The sequence below is a fragment of the Triturus cristatus genome, chromosome 3_2 (genome assembly GCF_964204655.1).
Source record: "Triturus cristatus chromosome 3_2, aTriCri1.1, whole genome shotgun sequence".
Lineage (NCBI taxonomy): Eukaryota > Metazoa > Chordata > Amphibia > Caudata > Salamandridae > Triturus > Triturus cristatus.
In genome coordinates this window covers 1,167,148,752-1,167,169,673 of record NC_140584.1, presented here as the reverse complement: position 1 = coordinate 1,167,169,673, position 20,922 = coordinate 1,167,148,752, and the positions used below count along the sequence as shown (strand labels likewise).

Here is a 20,922-nt window from a genome sequence, read left to right as displayed (position 1 = left end):
TCCTGTCACTCCCAAAGCCGCCACAAGTTCTGAAGAAGATCAGGAATGACCCTGCCCTGATTATATAGTGACTCTGGTTTCGGGCAGGAGGGTGCGGTACCTGTAACGTATGGGCATCAACATCTGTCCTCTGATCAGGCTGCTGCTTCAGGAAGAACTTCTATTGCAGAAGCAGGACAAGGTCTTGCACCCAGGTCTGCACAGTCTACACCTCTGTGCGTGGAGATTGAGCAGCGGCAGTTGAATGCATTCTATCTACCTTCTGACGTGGTGAATGTCATCTTGGCTGCTATGCGTCCTTTCTAGAAAATCTGGTTACACAGAAGGATAGGATAGGTTTGTGGCTTGGTGTGGTACCTGTAACACAGATTGACTGCAGGCCAAACTGCCGGATGTCTTACTGTTTGTCCTCTCTCTGCAAAGACTTGCAACAGGCACTGTTAAAGGATACCTGTTGGCCCCCTGAACCTTTTTATCTTTGCTGTAACAGCCATTCTTGTTAAAATCACCAGATGTGATGCCTTTTCTTAAAGGTTTGGTCCATGTTTCCCCCACACCTTTCATGATGCCTCAGTGGGACCTTAATCTGGTCCTTACTTTCCTCATGTGTACCCTGTTTAAACCTTTAGACTGCCGTCTCCTGACCCTAAAGACAGGTTTCCGCATTGCAATCACTTAGTTTGCTGCATGTGTGATCTTCAAGCTCTTCTGTACAGCCACCCTACACCACCTTCAGGTAAAACTTAAGCTACGGACTACAGCAACCTTTCCACTGAAAGGTCGGCTATTCGATCCCAATCCTGATGTAAGGTGCTCCACTTCAGCCCTTGAAGGGTGAGAGACTCCATTGGTTGGACTCCACAAGAGAGCTAAGCTTTCACATTCATCGCACCCCATCATTCTCAGCGGCACAGGAAGGCAAGGCAGTGCAGAAGGGTAGACTCTCCAGGTGGATAGTTCTCTGCAGTGAGATATGCGATGCATTGGCTGAGAAACAGCTGCCTGAAGGACTGATGGCTCAAATGACCAGAGCCAAGGCTGCTGCTACTGCGCTGGCACGTGGAATGCCTGTCCTGGATATTTGTGAAGCTGCCATGTGGGCATCCGTGAACACGTTCACAAAGCACTATTGCCTTGACAGCAAGGTCTGACAGGAAGGGCATTTTGGCCATTCAGTCCTGCAGGACTTTTGCGTCTGAATCATTGCACAGACTCACCAGCGCCCACTTCCCTGTTCAGTGAAATTGATTATTTTCCTTCTAAATAGGCCCCAAATTAGAGTTCTGCCCACTGACATGAGCAATTGTTTTTGAGGCTCTGCATCCAAGCACATGCGGGTGGTGCCTATATGCCTTTCCAGCCGTCACTCTGGGGTGGAGCAGAGTCAACTCAGAGACACACAATGCCACCTACCGCTGCCCAAAACCTTCCAGATCCAGTCTGGCATTTGGGGATATTCTAAAGGTGAGGCATCTGCAGTTAGATCAATTATCCACCAGAAAGCGTGTTACCGAATTTAAATAGCTTGTTTGTTACGGCATTACCTGCTCTATAATCGGTATCAGCAACCCACTTGTTGAACCATCTGTATACCAGCCAGAGTCTGCATTGGGCAGGGAAGAATGCTGTAATTCTGGTCTGGGTGAAGTGCATAACAGTTATTAGGCAGTTATGACCCTCTTTGCTGATGTCAGTTGCTGGGTCCCCTGAGGGGCCCTGCAATGCTGACACATTTACAGCTGGGAAATGCTGCATTGAAAGATCACTTTGAACAAAACTGTGAGCACATAGGCCATGCAGAGTAGTGCTGAGTTGCATAAGAATTTGGCAGCAAATTCAGAGTGTGGGACATGTACAATGCACTTATAATTTAGTGCAATGGGAGCTGTTTTCTCTAACCCTCCCCTCACAGCAATTTAGCACAGAGACGTAGGTCAAAACCTTTTACAACACAGGTAGAGACAGAACAGCAAACTACCAGCCTTTTTCTTGCTGCTGGGTAAGTACTTCATTGGCCACTCCATTGTGTTCTAACACATAGAGATGGAAAGGCAGTTTGTAATTGGTGACTCCCAAGGCTGGAGAAGTGAACAAGGCCACTTTTATTTTGGTGTAACAATCATCGGTTCAGTGGTCCATGCAGTGTCTCTGAGAGATCATGCTAATGTGCACTGCCTAAGGGGCTTATCATAGGATCCGTAGTCTGGGAGACACTGGCGACAATACTTGGTCACGGCATGCACATTGTGGCTCTTTCTGATGATATTTTACAGTTGCCTTTTGATGTGATGTACCCAAAATAGCTGCCTTCTGGGTGGCAGCCCTAGAATTTGGAGAGGGACGGCTGGTGGCCTCACTCCTGAAATAGATTGAGCAGTGCCGTAGTGTCTTGCTCGCAGGCTTGCAAAGATGGCGATGCAACCAATAGATCATCAACATACTCCATGACAATGCTACCCCTTGTCAACCGAAAGCTGTCCAAGTCTCTTTCGACAGCAGCAGCATAGGTAAAGCTGAAGGAATCCTGGCTTTCCGGGTACAGTGGAATAGATTCAAATGGAGAAGTCTGTTACTGAAAATACCTCAGCCTCCGCAATAATGGCCAATAATATTGAATTGATGTCAGGCACCACAATGATGTTCGCACTGCGTAAATCTTATACGAACCTCCAATGTCCCTCTGGTCCATCCTTAAGGGATAGGGAAAACTGGGGTGTTCCTCAGGCTGTCAGTGTAGGTCAACACGTGTTCTAGTAGGGACGCGATCCCTGAGCAAATATCCTCTTCCGTGAACAATCCATCTCTCTCCATATGTGTCAGGGCAGTATATAAGTCATCATAAGGCATGGTGGACCATTGGTGTGAAATTGTGTTACAAGTCAAAGCTATGATGGGCAATAAGGCATTCACATGAGGTTGCACCGCCAATAGCCGATCTGCCTCTATTGTGAGGGCAATCCCTGCACTCATCTCCCATGGGTCATTGAATGTATTACAAAGTAGGACGCCAGTTCCCCCTGTTTTTGTATTGTGGTTCTCAATTGGAGAATCCTCCATGGTTGACTGTCAGTCCTTTTATGGTCTCTTCAATGGGGCTAATTGTTCGAACATTTTGTCTTCTGATCCTTGTACGTCCACTGGGTTATTTACCCAGTCCTGAGTGCTGGGTGTCGCCGTGGGTCGCGGAGGACCTGCATTGACTCGGCAGACCTCCTGCCCTTCATCATCCGCACAGCCTGCACATTTAACTGTAGATGCTGCTCATCCTGCTCCCGACGCCGGTACCTATTGCTTCAGATCTGGGACATCATTGTTTTTTTCCCCTTTTCGTCGCAGATTAGGGGTAAGCAAACTGCATGTCGCGCCCCCTACTGCTTCCACCTTGCTTATGTAATTGAGCTAACCGCTTCAGTCGGTGGCCTCCTTACACTTCTACAATCCAGCCCCCGTGACTTATGTGCCTTTCCCCCACCAGACCTGGGCTTCTGGTTCTTACGCAGCACTCCTTTAAATGCGTAACCTGGTCCTGAAGATGACCTGAATTTTGAACAGGTCGAAACGCCGTCGACCTCCCAGCTCAATCCTTGGCACTACTTTAGTGGTTCCACAAATTTACCTTCCACCTTTATCTATGTACTAATGAGTTGGAACCACCAAAAGTCCCCTGTATATATTGACAATTTTGTTTTTCTTGTGTTGTTTATTTGCTCTGTATTTTTCACTTGTCACTTGTGCCGTTCACCTTGTTTTTCACAAGCACAAATGTGCACAAGTCTGTACAGGTTACATGTACATTCAATGTAATAGAGCACCGTCATTATTGTCTTTTTTCTTGTTACTTCTGTTTAAATACAGACCATTTTTTGCATTTATTGCCATAAGTATTAATGTCTCCCTGTCTCCTCCTTTTGCAAATTTGTGCATGCCTTCGAAAACTGTTCTTTAGTCATACCTGTTGATACATTGTTGCTTGTAATATATACTATTTACCAAGGTCTCAATTGGTTTTTCGGGGATCCTCCTGTTGTTTGATTTAATTCTACCACATATGCTTCATCATATACTGCTTTTATTCAATCTTTTCCCCACTCTTTTTTCTGCTCTCTCTCCCCCCTCTACCACATTCTGATGGTACTCTTTCTTCCCCCTTGTTATTCAATCTTCTTCCTTCACTCTTCTCTCCCATTTCCTTTCCTCCTTTCTTTCTTCCCTCATTACTTGTGCAATCCTCTCTCCAGCTTCCCCTTATCTCTTGCACTTATCCCACCCCCTTCCGTCCCCCCCCCTTTCCAGTGACCTTTACTTCGACTTTATGCCACTTTTCTCCTTAGCATTTGGATGAGGAAGGGTAAAGCTAGAAACCATGGGGCTGACCCATTGATGGCAGCATAACCTCACCAAAGAGGGTACATCAATGTCTAGACTCAGAGCCCGACACAGGCACAAGGAAGATGTGAGGTTTCTTTGCACTAACCAGGACTTTAAGTGGGCCGGGTCCTTCCGGTTTTCAGACCGGTTGTAATTACAAATGGTCTCTGTAAGGCCCTGTATTAATGTCCTTAACTTTAGTGGCAACACACTGATCCGTCTCCGAACAATGAATGCAAAAAATGTTAAGGTAACCCAGGCCAGCAATATAGTTCCTGTGTATATTTCATGTTTTACTTAATCTTGCACCCTCCCCCCCCCCCCCCCTCCGTGGTATCTATTTCCAGGATGTTGTTCTTTGTATTTGTTTTCATGTGTTATATCACACTTGTGTTGTACATAGTTTAAACTGAAGCACATCCCGTGTTCATAATGGGTCACGTTCGAGAGCCCTGGAGTGGGGACTGAAGACAGTGCGAGTTTCTCACAGGGCCCGCCACTGGGCCACAAAGGTTTGCACAGGTGAAGTGGGAGGTCACTGAACACCAAAATGTACAGCAGAGAAAAATAGCAGTGCTATAGTTGGTTAAAAGGTTGAATCCTTTTATTGTTACTTTTCTTCTGCCTGCGGATCACAGCCAGCACGTGTTTCACCCCCTCATGATGTGCAAGCCTGGGCCTTTTTCAAGGCTTTCATTGGAACGGATGGTCTAGAGATATCTATAACAGACAGCACTGAGACGGGTTCTTCGGCCATGGACCTATCATTACGGCAAAACAGTGGGATAACTTTAATCCCTTTTCTTTCTCAATACTACCCATGGTTGATGGAATAGAACATGACTGAGAATACCCTAGCAAAACCTAAAGGAAAGTGTGTGACAAGGAAGTGTGCAGTTCCAAAACATTGACAAGGCAACAGAAAATGCAGTGCGTGTAGGGGAGTGGCTGCGTTGAGTGTCTGCAGATGGCGAAGTGAAGGAGATGTGAGGAAGAGCATTCAGGAGGGAAGACAAAGAGACTCCTGGAGAGGAAGAGACGAGGTGTAAGTTATGCAGACGGAGGAGCGGCGGAGAGTAAAAATGTCGCACACGTCTAACATAGAGTGAATATAACAGGGGTGATTGAGACTCTCCAAAGACCATTACCCTTTCCACAGGCCTCAGTATATTTACTTCACAGTCTCATAATTTCAGAATTGAAACATTTTTCAATATTATTTACCACAAATGTCCTAGCACCTAGCTGGCGCTCCCATCACAGGCCACCCACCCACCCCCACCACCAGGGATGGCTATGGAAGCGCTTCTGCTGCCACCTCAAGGGACATCTTAAGGATTTTGGGGGCCCTGGGCCAAACGTACTTTGGAGACTCCTGTTCGGAACAGCTTTGAATATATGATCCTATTACATCTCTATCATGCCCTCTGTGGCAAGGTCAGGGACAGTGAGCAGGCACACTGGTCCTAATTTTAAATCTGCTTCTATCATATATTCGGGAACTCTAATGTGGGTTTTCAATAGTGTAGTGCTGCAGTAGCTCACTAATGTTATTGCAAATAATCTCTGACGCCCTCTCATTTCTCATAGGTGAGGTCCTGATTGATCTAAAATAAACTTTTTATCAATGCTGCATGGTGGTGAAACATTCAAACACCACACTTCCCTGCAAAATGTCTAATAAACTTCCACAAGTTACCCGCATTAAACATACATTGAAGGAAGACAGTATTTAAAACTATCCATGTTTAACATTTATTCAAGGTCATCAGGACAAGACAGGACAGGACTGTGTGTAGGACAAAGTCGGCTCCATCAAGGGGCCCCCTGAGAGGCTGGGGCCCTGGGCCAGAGGCCACTTAACTCATGCCTTAGAACGTCTCTGGCCACCTCCGAACCCTCTCAGGGCAATCAGATGGCATGAGCGCACCTACAGTGCACCAGCACCATCAGGGGGTTCTGGGGGCATCCTGGAAACCATTTGCTTCCAGCACGTCGAGGAAGGAAGACTTCTTCGCGGTAAGTGGTCACTGCCAGGAGGGATTGGGAGGCCAGAGAGACACCGGGCGAAAGGAAAGAGTCCCCCCCCCCCCCAGGTGTCTCTCATTAGTGTATTCCTTCTGTGGCATCACGGGTGGGGCCGCAACTGTACAGATGGAATACATCCACTAGGTACTAGGGATGTATTTTTGCTGCAGGGTCGCTCCCCAATTTTTTTGAGTTTGTTTTGGCTGTTTCTGCTCCCCTGGGTGCAGATCAGCCATTTTCCTGCCCTGGGGTGGGTTGGGGGGGACCGACCACAAGTCACCAGGGAGTTTTCATTTATGTATGTTGGGGAGCAGCCCTTTGGGCAAGTGTTGCTCCCCATTTAGAAACTGGCAACTTCTTTGTTTGTTGTAGCTGGCAGTGTGCGTGATCTGGCACCTGGCTGGCATTGTGTGAACTGGTGTCCGGCTGGTGGTGTGTGGGGATGGCATTTGGCTGAGAACTGGGGATTGTCTTGGGTTTGGGGTAAGGGTCACTACCCCTGGGTTGCTAATTTTTTGCCTTTGCTTTGTGCCCCCTATGGAGCGAGTTATGACATTTGTGATGCTGATATGCCCCCATGGGCAGACTTCATTGTGTTTTTTAATGTAAACCATTTTATGTCTTGTCGTCATTTGCATTTGTGAACTTAATGTTTTATGTAGTGCAAAGCTTTAGAATTCCTTGGTGGCCACTCCTGCTTGTGGTTTCAGCATTGTTAGATCTTCAGTTTGTGTAGTTGCCTGTGTTTGGTAAGGAAACTGTTTTTTGTAATGTTTACTTCAAATGAGGATCACTGCCCTGCTTGAATGTTGTTTTAACTGTTGTAATAATTGTAACCTTTTTAGCTTATGTGTTATTATGTTTCAAACTCACATTTGGATTTGTGCAAGATAGGTATTGTGTTGTCTTATGTGTATTTTCTTTTGATTTTCCTTTCTAATGGAATATTTTTGGTGCTTGTATTTTTGTGCAGAGCAGGTGCAGTTGCTGTCTGTGGCGAGTGAGAGGTATCTTTTTGGAGTATAAAGTTAATTTTGTGGTTTGTATTGGTAATTGTTTCCAGATCAATATATGTTAAGTTATATTTACAGTTTGATATAGCCACAGTTTGTTGAGTTCTAGTCTGATACAGTGTTGTTTATTGTTGTCCTGTTTGTTGTGTTAGTTTCGTTAGTAGACATATATGGCTTCCTGAAGGCTGACCGCCCAGCAGGTTGTAGGTTTGCTTTATGAATCTGCTTCTGAACATGGCTCCGAGACGGACTCTGCGTCTGAGACAGAGGACCAAGTTGACAATTCTGGCAGTGATTTCCTTTCTGGAAGGAATCATCTAATGACGAATCCACTATTAGTGCTGATGGTGTGCCTCTTTTAGGGGAGGACATTTATATGCTGGTAGCGCAGTAAGAGCAGGCTGTATTGCGGCCATTGGCTGTAAGGCTTCCCATTAGAAGTGCTGAGCCCTGGGGTACCCCTAACATGGTGCAGCCTGCTTTGCCTGCATTCATGGTGTTGCAGGGTATATATGGGGTGTCAATACAGAGAACCTTTATGCCTATCGATTTCGTCCAACAGTTTATTGATGATGTGTTTTTGGACAATATTGTTGAGCAGACTAATTGTTATGTAGAACCGTTTTCGAGGGACAGAAGTGCCCACTCCAGAGCTGCCTGCTGGACTCTCACAAATCTCCATGAGATTAAGCAGTTCTGGGGTTTATCTTTGTTGATGGGATTACTAAGGAAGTCATCACTGTCTTTATATTGGTCTACTAGTCCCTTGATGGGAACTGCTATAGTTCCAGCAACCATGAGTCAAGATTAATATTTGCTTCTCCAACAGATGCTGCATTTTGTAGATAATGCTGCAGAATTGCCACAGGCTCACCCTGATTGTGATGTGACATTGTCTTTAAGATTCAGCCTGTCCTGGACTATTTAGTAGATAATTTGTCACAAATCTGTGTTCCAGTGAAAGATATAACTATGGATGAGTCTCTGGTCCTGTTCAAGGGCGTTTGGTTTTTCAGACAATACATTCCCAGCAAGAGATCCCGTTATGGTATTAAGCTGTATATATTGTGCGAAAGTGACACTGTATATGTGTATAATGTCAGGGTGTACACTGGTAGGGATTCTTAAAGTGACCCTCCTGGTTGACCTTCCACTTTTGGAGCCAGTGACGATTGTTACACAGGTGTGCAATTACTTCAGAAATTGCTCACAGTGACCACTGTGGGATGTGACACATCCCTTCTAACTGTAGAAGTTACCCAAAAGAGTTTGTATATAAAAAAAACTCAAAGGGGACAGAGCAGTGCCTTGTGTGGTAATGAACTTCTTGTTTTGAAATTTCAGACAGTACAGATGTCCCCATGCTCACAACTATTCACAATGAAAGCACTTCAGGTAGCAGAAGTGAGCAAACCTGTGTGCATGTTACACTACAAAAAGCACATGGGAGGTGTAGATCCAAGGTTGGAGCCTTACAATGCTGCTTGAAAGACATATACCTGGTACAAGAAGTTGGCTGCTCATTTGTTTCATTTGGCACCCTTTCTAGGCTTATGTTGTTTTCAAAAATTGTTCTCCAGATTCCAAGATGTGTTTTGCACCATTTCAGCAGTCTGTAAAAGGCAGCCTTTTTGCAGTTGAGCAGGTAAGGGTTCCTAGAATTGGAGTGGTGGAGGATATGGCTAGATTGAAAGATCGCTACTTTCCAAAATACATTCCTCCAACACCCAAAAATACTTAGCTTGTTGGAGATGTAGAGCCTGTGATTGAAAAGGAGTATGAAAGGAGAGTCATATGTAATGGCCTGAGTGTCCTGCCCACATGTTTTAAATTGTACCATATGCAGCTCAAGTATTGGGAGCAACCATGAGAGGAAAAGGGAACTGACTGTGGTCTGCATTGTTATATATTTTCTGTTTAGATACCTCTTTGCCAGTAGTTTGATGTGTTTAGTTACAGCTGTCGTGTATGAAGTGATAGTTGGTATTTCATCTTCTACCAATAGGTTGTTTTTTCTATTTGAAAAGAAATGTGCTGTTTCAGTAGGATGTTTTATTTTTTCCTGCCTGTTATTTGTGTGTGGACTCTATTCATTGTGCGTGTTTTAGAAATGAAAGTAGTGTGGACCTTCATGGTTGTATCTGAGTGGCATTTGGCTGGCGGTGTGTCTGAACTGGCATTTGGCTGGTGGTGTTTGTGGACAGGCATCTAGCTGGCGGTGTGTGTGGGCTGGCATCTGGCTGGCATTGTATGTGGACTGGAATCTGGCTGGCTGTGTGTGTTGGTGACATTTTGCTGGCATGGTGTGTGAACTGGTGGTTGACTGACTGTGTAGTGTTGGCTGGCTGACAGTGTGTGCGTGTGTAGTGACTTGCTGCTGGTCACTATACACCCACACACTGCCAGCCAAACGCCAATCAATACATTCCACCAGCCAAACGCAACTCCACACACTCCGCCAGGTGATGTGATTGATGTATCAGTCCTGTGGGCGTATGAAAATGATGAGCCCTTGAATGTGAGTGTTGTAATGTTTTTGGCCCGCAGCTGGCGGTGTGAATGGTTTTGGGAGAGTGATGTATAAAAGGTGTCTGAATGGCCTGTAAAGCGGTTAGTGCCTTGTTGTGGCTTTACAGCTCAAGTTCTGTGACTCACTGGTTCAGTATTCTGAAATTCCAATTATCTTAATAACAGTGATTTCTACTTTTTCATTTTAGTGAAATTCTTTGTTAATAATATTTAAATTTTTAACTTTACACACACCCTTGTGCAAAATCCAGCAAGTATGTGTGTGTACTTGAAGATTGTATGAAGGAACATCGCATGCCTGAACAAGGCATACCTGACCACTCCCTCTCAACCAAGACCACGTGTTTACCACGCATGCCTTTACCATGCAATTTCGTGGTAAAGACATGATTGGTAAAGGGACATGTGTGCTAAAGATCATACCCCTTTGTCCCACTCCCATCATGAGCCCTAAAAATTAACGCCATACTCTTAAAACTACCCTGACCCGAGCCCCCCACCCTTAGCCCTAAAAACTGTCCCCAAAATCCCTAAAGTACCCCGACTCAGTCTCCCCGCCCTGAGGCCTAAAACTGCCCCAGCCCTTAAAATTGTCTCTTTCCCCCACCCTGCCCTGAGCCCTAACAACTGTCCCAACGCCCTCAAAACTACCCCGACCCCAGCCCCCCGCCCTGACCCTTAAAAACTGTTCCCTACATCCCATAAGTACCTCGACCCAGCCCTCCCTGCCCTGAGGCCTAAAACTGCCCCAGCCCTTAAAACTGTCCCTTTCAGGCCCTGAGCCCTACAAACTGACACCAACACCCTAAAAATTACCCTGACCCCAGCCACCCTCATCCTGAGCCCTAACTGCTGTCCCATACACCTGTGAAGTACTCCGACCCAGCCCCCACGTGCCCTGAGCCCTAAAACAGCTCCCTGCTCTATAAACAACCCTGACCTCAACCCTAAAAATAACTCCCAGCCCGAAAAACTACCCCCTCTCCTCCAAGACCCAGCCCCACTTACCTCACCGCCTCCTCTCTGATCCTTCGTCTTCCTGTTTTCTTGTGCCCACCCATCCACTCTGCATCTCGACCGCGCATTGCCTTAACCATGGATATGCGTGGTTAAGGCAAGTGTGGTTTGGCTTGCAGCTGTTGTTAAATCCGTTTCCCATACTTGAGTAGTACATGGTAGTGCAGTAATATTTGTCTTTTCCGAATTTCACTGCCAGGGTGTAGATTCTCTCTAGGGAAAACCGCAGATATGTCTGTAAACTAAACACCAAGGGATTCCAGGGTGATATGTCTCATGTGGATCCCACAAGGGTTTCATGCCCAGAAGCCCCTATAAACCTCAAACATTGGCTAAAAACACACATTTTCTAATTATTTCTGTGAGTTAAATTACTGGAATCTGGGGGGAGCCACCCAGCGTTTCCACATATATCATGATAAAATTTTTATCATATCTGTGTGAGTGGAGCTAGCACCTGTGACATGAAGGGATCCAAGACGCAATGTGGCAACATCAACAAAAGGGGTAGCTGCGGTTTTAGGCTTGGGTTCGGCAGCCACCCAGGGAAACCTACCAAACCCAGATATTTCTAAAAATTAGACACCCAGGGGAGTCCAGGGTGGTATGCCTCACATGAATCTCACAAAGTTTTCTTATCCACAATGCCCTGCAAACCTCTAACTTTGCTAAAAAACATATATTTTCCTTGCATTTTTGTGACGTAAACTTCTGGAATCAGCAGGAATCTACAATAGTCCTACCACCCATTGTTACCCCACTTGTCCCGATAAAAACCAGTGCTTCGCTTGCGTGGCTAAAACTAGTGTCCGCGACAGGAACAGACCAAACCAAGGCCAATGAGAGTCCTCGTGAGGGGCTGTAAGGTGCTGCTGACTTGGGGGTTGAAGGAGAGATCGCTGTCAAATATTGCTTCTAACATGTGCTTATCCTAGCACCACATTATTTGTACAAGTGAATAGACTATGGGAGGGTGATAAGACCTTGTAAAGATGTTGGCGGATACACGGCAAACAATTCCATCCACCAACCTCTTGGTTCCCTGCCCCATTTTGAGGCGGGAGGACATGAGGGTTTCCATCAGTGGAGTCTTGGCTCTGAAATGGCCTGCTGGCCTGTCCACCACTGGTGCCAATTACTCCCTCTTTGAGGCAGGTCAACCTCTGGAATTGCTTGCTTGCAATGGCCACACTAGCCGTTGTGGAGATTGGGAGGGAAAACAAACAATGGTCAAGACATGCAGGGAGAAAGCTGCCATTATATCAGGGCCATCGATTTTTTTGTTATACTGAAACAAATTCTTATTTCGTGAGTTTTACGGGAGCAAGGGCAAAGATAATTGTGTGATTGAAGGGGTGGCTGTGCTCAAAGACCGTATGTGGACTGTTATTGCAATATATTGTACTGTTCTTTAAAGAGGTGTATCTTCTGCTCTTTCCAAAATTTGATCAGGATTGAGACAATCCTGATGGATACAGGAATGTCGTTCCAGACCTCAGGTGCACAGGTGAAAAAGGCCTGTTGCCAGATAAATTGAAGACGGAGAACCTGGCCTAACAGGCGAGCATCTTTAATTGCAGTGGGAGATTCCTCACAAGGGGAGTGGAGTACAGAGCTTCCACTGACTCCCTAAGCCTTCGGTCCATTCCGACAGGGCCTGCTGAGCCACATCTACGACTGGGCATCTTCCAGACAATTTACCACTTGGTATTGTCATTCTGGACGATGGGCAAAAGTGCCATAGTGGTGAAGAATTGGTTCAGGAAAAGGGAAATCAATTGTGGGTGATTTTTTAGATGAAGTGAAACATTTTGATAAGGGTGATTGTTAAGAAATTATGAGAACCAAGACAGGGCAGGTGCCTTGCAGCCATTAAAGAATGAAAAGGTGTTCGAGACCCACAGTTCTATCACAGGTGTTGAGTGCTGATAAGATATCTAGCTTTACCATTTACGGTTCAGCCTCTATTCTGTATCTAATCTGTGTTCTCCTGAAAGGCTCTGTTGCTGGCCCTTGTCTGGGTAAAGCAGAATAGACACACACAGCAGGATTAATAGACCTTTTTGTTTCTTTATTGCATGAACATCTTTCAACTCAACTGGTATTTTTTTTAAAAGACATAACAAAATTCTATTTAAGCAATATCCCCCTGGATGCCCTACTGATTTTGTGGACAGGTCAGCACAAGGGCCAAGGTTAGCTGGGGATGCAGTGAATTTTCTGCTTCGTGCAGGCTTGTCTAAAAATGTCAATAACTATGAAGAACCCACAAGAACACAACAGGTGGAGATTCCATCTCTTACAGCACATTACTATTTCTTGCGATGACCAGGACTTCTGAGTATATTATGTTACGTGCATTAATGCGGCGCTAAAGCCCTAATACAACAACCAATTATGGTGAGTTGACACTGCCAGACAATGTTTGGATGTTATTTTGTTTGGGTAACGAGGAGGCGTGCAGTTGTGAACAGTTCTTATGGCCCTTGCCTCAAAAAACACATACAAATGGATAAAACTGACAAGAAGATTCCTTCCTTTAAATATAAATTATTAGATACAGGTAAACCAGTATGAAGAATATACATGCAAACTATACGCTAGCCATACAGTGGCAGCAAAGTTGCTTGTATAGCTGTTGTGAAGTTAAAACCTGTTTGCTCCTATTTAGAGACTCAATTCAGAGACAGGTTTATTTTTGTGGAGCTGTGTCTAGTTCCAAATGGTACTGGGCTGGAAGCAGTAATGTATGGCTTAATGCAATATGGCCAAGGTGAAAGGAGGCAATACCCACTGAGAGAGGGTAAACTTCCTCTCCCTCAGGTGGCTCAAAGATTAGCAACTTTTTTTTCCTGGTGTCTCCTTCAAGCTCAAAAAAGTCCTTTTGCCTTCTTGAGGTTGTTCTGCTTCCAGGTGGGCAGATCCTTGAACTCGTGGGGCTGCATGCCGAAGATGGAGATAAAATCCTCACGGGACAAGTACTCCTGCGAAAAGAGGATGAGAGGAGAAGATTTAGAACAGCCATTCACCATTTTAAAGTACAGAACCAAGGACAACCAGTACATGCATGAGTGCAATGGGGAACAACGCACTGCGACTTGTTTATTTCATGCGTATTGCACAAACCAAAGGTGCAGCTAGGCAATTTGTATTGCAAACTGTGTCCTTTAGTGGGACTCACTATGTGCAGCTCAGTTCACATGTACATTCTGTCTCTACAAACAAATTGGTCTGCAAGTAAATTTGAGCCCCAGGGTCTTCGATCCACTCAGACTTCGATAGGTTTGACCAAGTGCCCCCTTTGTACTCTTGATTCTTTAGAGGAAGTTTGGATGTGCAGACAAGACTCACTCTAGGAGTTAGTAGTAGATTTAGAATTGAGATAGCACAGACATAGAAACCACAATCAATAAAGGTAAATATCTATTCATAGTAATACTTCATAAAGCAATAATGGACTTTATTTATATTTGAAAAATGTACGGCAGATAAGATCGCACACAATAAATAAAACCAGGTGATACTAGCACCTTCTGGAGCTAAGATCGACTGCAAACAGTTTTATGGTGCTGATCCTTTAAGAGGCTATGCTGATCTAACACTGGAGTCCATAGAAGATATCCTGTGGGGAGGGATTGCAAAGACCAGTCCTCGAATCACTCTAGGTCTTTTGGGGTTTATTGCACACTCTAGTTCCCAAGTTGCCTTTGATGATAGATGCAGGACAAGGGAAAACAAAGGCTCAGATTTACTAATTGCAGCACAGTCAGATTTTCTCTACTGCGTTGTGCAAGGGAGGGGGCGACACAGAACAGAGCCACATCTACTCAGTCTGGCATGCTGCTGCTGCTGGAGCTGGTGCTGTCAACCCCTGCACCGGTGCTCTAACAAGACTTCCTTATGTGACTTCCTTATGTGACTGACCCACAGCCTGGCAACTTGGTGCAGAGGTGAGTGTGTGCGGTCTAATAGGATTTACTGGAAGCATCCCCTACCAGTGCAAATTCCCCTGCCTAGACAAACCCCAAAGGATTCCCATATGTAGAATGTGTGCTGTGTGCTGCAGCATACGTGTACTATGGTTCTTCTTTGAGAAATTAACACGTTTTCCCTTGTCTACACCTGCTTTAAGTAGACCTTAGTTTTTGGTACAAAGTCCGGTCTGGCTATCTTAGTAGATCAGACTTTATGTCCAATCCTGATGGTGTTTTCACTAATCGCCTCAGTAACAGCCTTCAGGCATTAAGCAAGGCAGAGCAGTGCAAAGTGGTTGTTGTATTGCAAAAAGGCCACCTTTCAAGCGCAAAACACATATTTCACTGGAAAGTAAATACCAGGCCTCCAATATGTTGCTTTGAACCAGAAAAGGGTCTCAATAAACCCAGTCTAGGTATCCTGAGGGCTGTGGCATGTTTGGCTATTTGGTCCTGATGTACTGACAGCACAGGGAAGTATGCTCATGAAGACCCACCACCTAAATGTATGTCAAGCGAAACACAAAAAGGAGTGCAACACACTGGCAATGGAGTAACAGGGGAAGTGTTGGGTTGTACCAAGGCCTCCTGGCTCTCATGTTCGGTGGAAATGGGTCCAGGCACAGATCAATGGACATGGCAAAGACACAGCTTGCCCTAGTACAAGTACAGGATGCCAAGTAAAGAGGTGGCATCTCAGAAATGGCTTTGAAGGGTACGTAAGAGGCTATATTTCTGTTTGTGGACAAAATCTGCAACTTTCATGTTACCCAAGGAACCAGTGTCATCCACTAGACAAGGTGTCTCATGCCAGGAGCAGCGGCACCTTAGAGTTGGAGTAACACTTGATCCTGTAACAATGATATTTTAGGAACTGTCAGTCATAGGAGATACTTCCTGTAATTCAGCCATAGGAGATACTTCCTGTAGTTCAGCCATAGGAGATACTTCCTGTAGTTCAGCCATAGGAGATACTTCCTGTAGTTCAGTCATAGGAGATACTTCCTGTAGTTCAGTCATAGGAGAGACTTCCTGTAGTTCAGTCATAGGAGGTGCTTCCTCTAGCTCTGAGATCAACATGGACAACCCGACGTGATTGAAGGCACCACAAAGATCATGGGTGAACAAGGGGGAAACTAGAGTTCCCTCTGGCTCAAATGAGATAAACCAGTATGCATCAAGTTAAATATGGTCTAAGTGACCTCTTTAAGGTAAAACTCCATCTCTGCCCCTCAGTCAGGGACAGAGGAGGATATTACTGGACTGGACTACCCAGTGGAAGGTTGAGGGGGCATTTCCTCTTCACCAGTAGTCACCATACTTTACAATTTCAACTTGACAGTTCCAAGTTGGAGATAATCTTGTTTGGTTTTCAGGGCCATCCGTAATACAGCTGTCAGCATAATTGCTGATTTAAAGAAAAGAAATCAAATCTCAAAGGCGAGGAAAGCCTGTTAGCGCCACCTGACCTGCCTAATCGCATTCTTGTGTGCCAACTATTGAATGTAGTCACAAATGAGAACAAAAAGCTGCTCCATTTCCTAGATTTAAACTTAAGTCTAGAGGGGGTGGTTCTTTCTATGTTCTTGGTCTGACACTGTGGAATTCATTACCAGACAATCTTAGACTCTTTCCTTCTTTTTCAAATCAGGCCTTAAAACATATCATCTAGCCCAAGAGTTGTCAGTAAGTCTTGCACCAAAAGAAACCTATTTCTAGGTAATGAGTACCATATATATCTCATAGTACATTCCTTCTTCCATTCATTCATCTCTAATGTGTAACTTTGGGGTCTCCAGCGCATCGCTGCAGATCTTTTAGTGGGGTGGTGCTTTGCTTCAGTTGTCAGTGAAGCTCGGGGGCTGTAGGTCCACTGTGCTCCAGGGCAGGTACTATCTTTCGGTTGGCCCTCTGCTCTGATCTGAGTTACCTGGGCCTTGCCTCAGTTCTCCTCTGAACCTTTGGCAGCTATTCTCCACTCAGGGAAGTACATTTCATGATCTTCCAAGCAGCAGAATCAGCATTAACCTTGCTGACTGGTCCTCGGCTGGGAGGAGGGCAGAAATGGTATGTCCTGTCCCTGTCTTGTCATCACTCTAGCCGATGATGCAAAGTTCCACTCTGAAGTCCAGGGGTTTACATGGTACAGGCTCCAGAGGGCCAGCACACATGACCTACTGGAGTATTTCTGCTATTTCAGGCACTAGTTGGAAGTGCTGAAACTTCAAATTAACGCACCTCATCCAACTATTCCATTGCCGCCTACCACCAGTCTCCTCACAGGCTGGTGACAAAGCTGTGGCCACTCTACACTTTGGGTGAAAGTACACTCTGGATGCCCTTCCTGTAGAGTAGAAATCTAGGGGCATATTTTCAAAAAACGTCAGAGCGCTGTGCTGCGCCAAATTTGGCAACGCTGCACTCTGACATTTTTTAAACGCAGGGATTCGTCATATTCACACAAAGATGGCGCACCCTGTGTTTCCCCTAACACTGGCGCAAACAAAGAAGCCTAGCGCCAGCGCAGGCACCCTGCCACCATGTGGCCAGTGTGCCTGTGCTGCAGTGGCGATTGTTTATGTGCAGGAAGGTGCACCTTCCTGCACATAAACAATCAATAATGGCGATTTGCTCTTTCTATGTGTGCTATAGAATGCAGCACACATAGGAAGAGCAAACAACTCTTAGAAATTAATAACTTCTCTTGGTATCGCCATGCTAATACCAGGTATTCTCTGGTGTTAGTTTTTGGTAAGTCTGGGCGGAGTTCGCGGAGTTCCGCACCCAAAAACTCTCTTCCACAAGCGATGGAGTGCGCTTGGTCACGTCTGTTCTTAGTTTTTGGTGCTGCCCTAGCCTTGTAAATCTGGGGCAGTGTCAAAAAGCAATGGGTGTTGTGGTGGAACGCCCCCAGCAACACCCATTGCACGACCCTTTGCCGCAGAGGACTGCGGCAGAAAGGGGCATATTTACAAGGTGGAGTTAAGCCACGTTAAGTGGCTTAGCACCACCTTGTTAATATTGGAAATGGCGCTACGCCACCAGAGCGTCAAAAAAGGTGATGCTCCGGTGGTGAATGGAGCTTGTAAATATGCCCCCTAGTGCTCTTGTATGTGAGCAACAACGATGTGGAACACCTCCAATGGCTGTATAGATAATAGATAGAAAAAGGGTGAAAAGTAAGAAAATGCAAGACGGCCCAATTGTCCGCAAAGTACGGAGACATTTGGACCTGCGCTTACTTAATCATTCATTCATCAGTCACTTTTGATCCACCCACTAACTAATCCATACATCCATCCTTACAATCTCACACACACACATACACAAACGTAACCCATCGATTAATTCTTTCACAGCAATTTACAACACATTTTATCTTACTCCCATTCTCCCATTTAAGAACTCATCCTTTGATCCATTCACTCACTTTCCTGTCCATCCATCTAAACTCCAACCCAATCAATAGTTGATCCACTCAGTGGCGGCTGGCAGGGAAGGGGGATGGCGGGGCGGAGGTGGGGGAGGGAATATATATATTTAAAAAAACTTACCTTAAAACAGTCTCCGTCTTGCTGCTTCTCTTCTAGACGATGTCCAAACCAGGAAGAAACCAGGCTCCGAATAGCCAATCACAACGCTGCAATGGAGCGTTGTGATTGGTCTGATTGCCATGGTTCAGCGCTCAGACGGGGACTGGGGGCCTTTGCAATTTCCTCACCAGGCTGTGCTTAACAGCCTGGTGGGGAACATGCAAAGTGTGCATGACTGTTTGGCCGGGCCAAGACGGCCGGCCAAGCAGCTATACGCACTTGGAGTGTGCAAACCACTCCTCCCTCTGTGACCTCAGCCCCGCCCCAACCGAGCCCCGTGGCAAAGAAAAGTAAAATGATAACAACAAGGTTATTATCCTTTTATTCATATTTCCTTTTAATCTATTTTTAAATATTTTTCATTGTTTGTTTTCCCCTAAAATAAATTCAGTTCACACAAACAAAAACGTCTTTTTGCAGTGCAATCATGTAAGTATTTCAGGGTGTGCAACAGTCTGGATTTTCTAGAGTAACTCATTCAGTTTGTTAATATCATTGGCATTTGTGTGGTGTCAAGCACCTGCCAGCCTGTGGTGCCACCACCTGTCTGGGCGCCCTTCTGTGCGGATCGGGGAAGCCTTCATTTGGATTGGAGGAGCCAGGCTTTTCACTCCTGACACTGCCAGGCCCCGCCCACATACCTTCAGCATCTCAAACACAGGGAAGCTTTGGGTTTCAGGGCAAATTCTGGCTGCATGTTCACAATTTAAAGCAATTGCCAGAGAGAGGGCGGATGTCCCAGGATGCTGTGGGATTTCAAGCACGTGACATTACTCGTGGTTAGCCATGTGGTGGTACTGAGTTCTCGGAACCAGTGGGTAAGGCACTTCATCCATCCTGGACCCTCCCTCCAGCCATTTGAGACATCTTCGTCTCTGAACAGAAGTCCTTCAGAGGTCCCCTTCCCCGAAGGGCTTACATTCTGGGACCCCCTTGACAGATCTTCAGCACAGCTGAGGCCGTCTCCATGATGCATTCTCACTTCGTGGCCGGACCCGCTGGGTACCTGAGGCTTCAGGTAAATGACTGATCCTGTGATTGACAGGCAGACTCTGGTCCTCCTTTGGCCGACCCTAGCACACATCCATAGGAGTGATTCCTGATTGCCTGTTTCTTGCCACAGCGAATCAGACTTTGAGCCTTGTTTAGATCCCGGTGGATGGGTTACTTCGTCACAACGGTGACGGATATCCCCTTCACCGAAACATAAATTCCATTATATCCTACAGTATTTATATTTTGGCGGACGGGATATTAGTCGCAGTTGTGACGGAGTAACCCGTCCGCCAGGATCTAAACAAGGCCCAAAGTCTGTTGAGGACGGAGTAACGCGTCCACCGAGTTCTGGTGTGAACCTGGGCTTCTATGGGAATTCGCAAGGGCATATTATCAAGCCCCTTATTGCGGCTTTAGCTGCAGTTTCCTGGCGATAATGTTATCGCCGGTCTTGATAATAAGGCCCCCTGTTCTACTTCTTCTGAGAGGCATTTCATTTCAATCATGAACTCCTAAAACTAGCCTGAGGACAAAGTAAGCTTGTCCTGAAAAGAGAAAGAGGGTACCCCACTAATCCTGGGGCTCCTACTGGGCTGGATTCACTTTTCCCACTGCAGTGAAGAGGTAAGAGTGCAAGGAACAGACTCGGCTGCAACATCCTGGAGAACACCAGTAGGTCTAGTTGGAACTGGACTGTTGGCGGTGGCCTGTAAAGGGGCAGAGGAGAAGCCTTTCTATCCAATTGACCCCAAGTGTCTAAGGAGCTGTCTCTGAAGATTTGGGGACAGTTGGAGCAACAGAACCTAAGTACAGACTTTTGCTCCAATTCTGTGGCGTGCTTTAAGTGATAAACATAGACATCTGCTCCAGCAAGGAAAGAAGATATTTCCCGAAAAAACTAAGAGGCATGCTTTGTTTTATTGTAAAAAATGCACTTCTGCCCCTGTTGGTAATTATCGAGAACCACATTCACAGCCTTGATGGGTGTGTTTTTACATTTTAAAAAACTGCTTTCAAATCGCATACTTTCAGTTTCATTTTTACCTTTATTGACCCCTGCATCAAATTTTCTTGAATTTGCGGGCCATTTTCATCCTTCAAGTGTTTTTGTCTAACATAATTGGGTTGTGTATATCTACTTATTTACTTATTAACTATTATGTTTTGGTTGTTAACATGTTCTCTGAGAAAATCCTTGTTGTTTGTTAGAATCTACCAATCATGGACTCAGGATTCCTCACTAAAGTCAGTGGTTACTTCTAGGCGCTAGATTGTGATAAGTGTGTTGGTGATCATTCACAGCTTTCCTCGAAGCTGGGATTTCTGTCCTCCATAGTTTTGTACAATGCGGTGTCTTACTGGTGTGAACCGTGAAGTCAGTGTTCGTGTTATTCTTTGTGAGGA

General features: G+C 45.6%; 1 protein-coding gene across 2 annotated transcripts in view; it reads right to left on the bottom strand.

Moving 5' to 3' along the window:
• Positions 1 to 13,005: 13,005 nt before the first annotated feature.
• The window catches only part of VIL1 (villin 1), a 189,825-nt gene continuing 181,908 nt past the window's right edge, over positions 13,006 to 20,922 (bottom strand). For both annotated transcript variants that reach the window (XM_085650036.1, XM_085650035.1), the window contains one exon: positions 13,006 to 13,939. In XM_085650036.1, the coding sequence (XP_085506162.1) occupies positions 13,826 to 13,939 (114 nt within the window). In that variant the 3' untranslated portion in view covers positions 13,006 to 13,825. The remainder of the gene's footprint in view (positions 13,940 to 20,922) is intronic.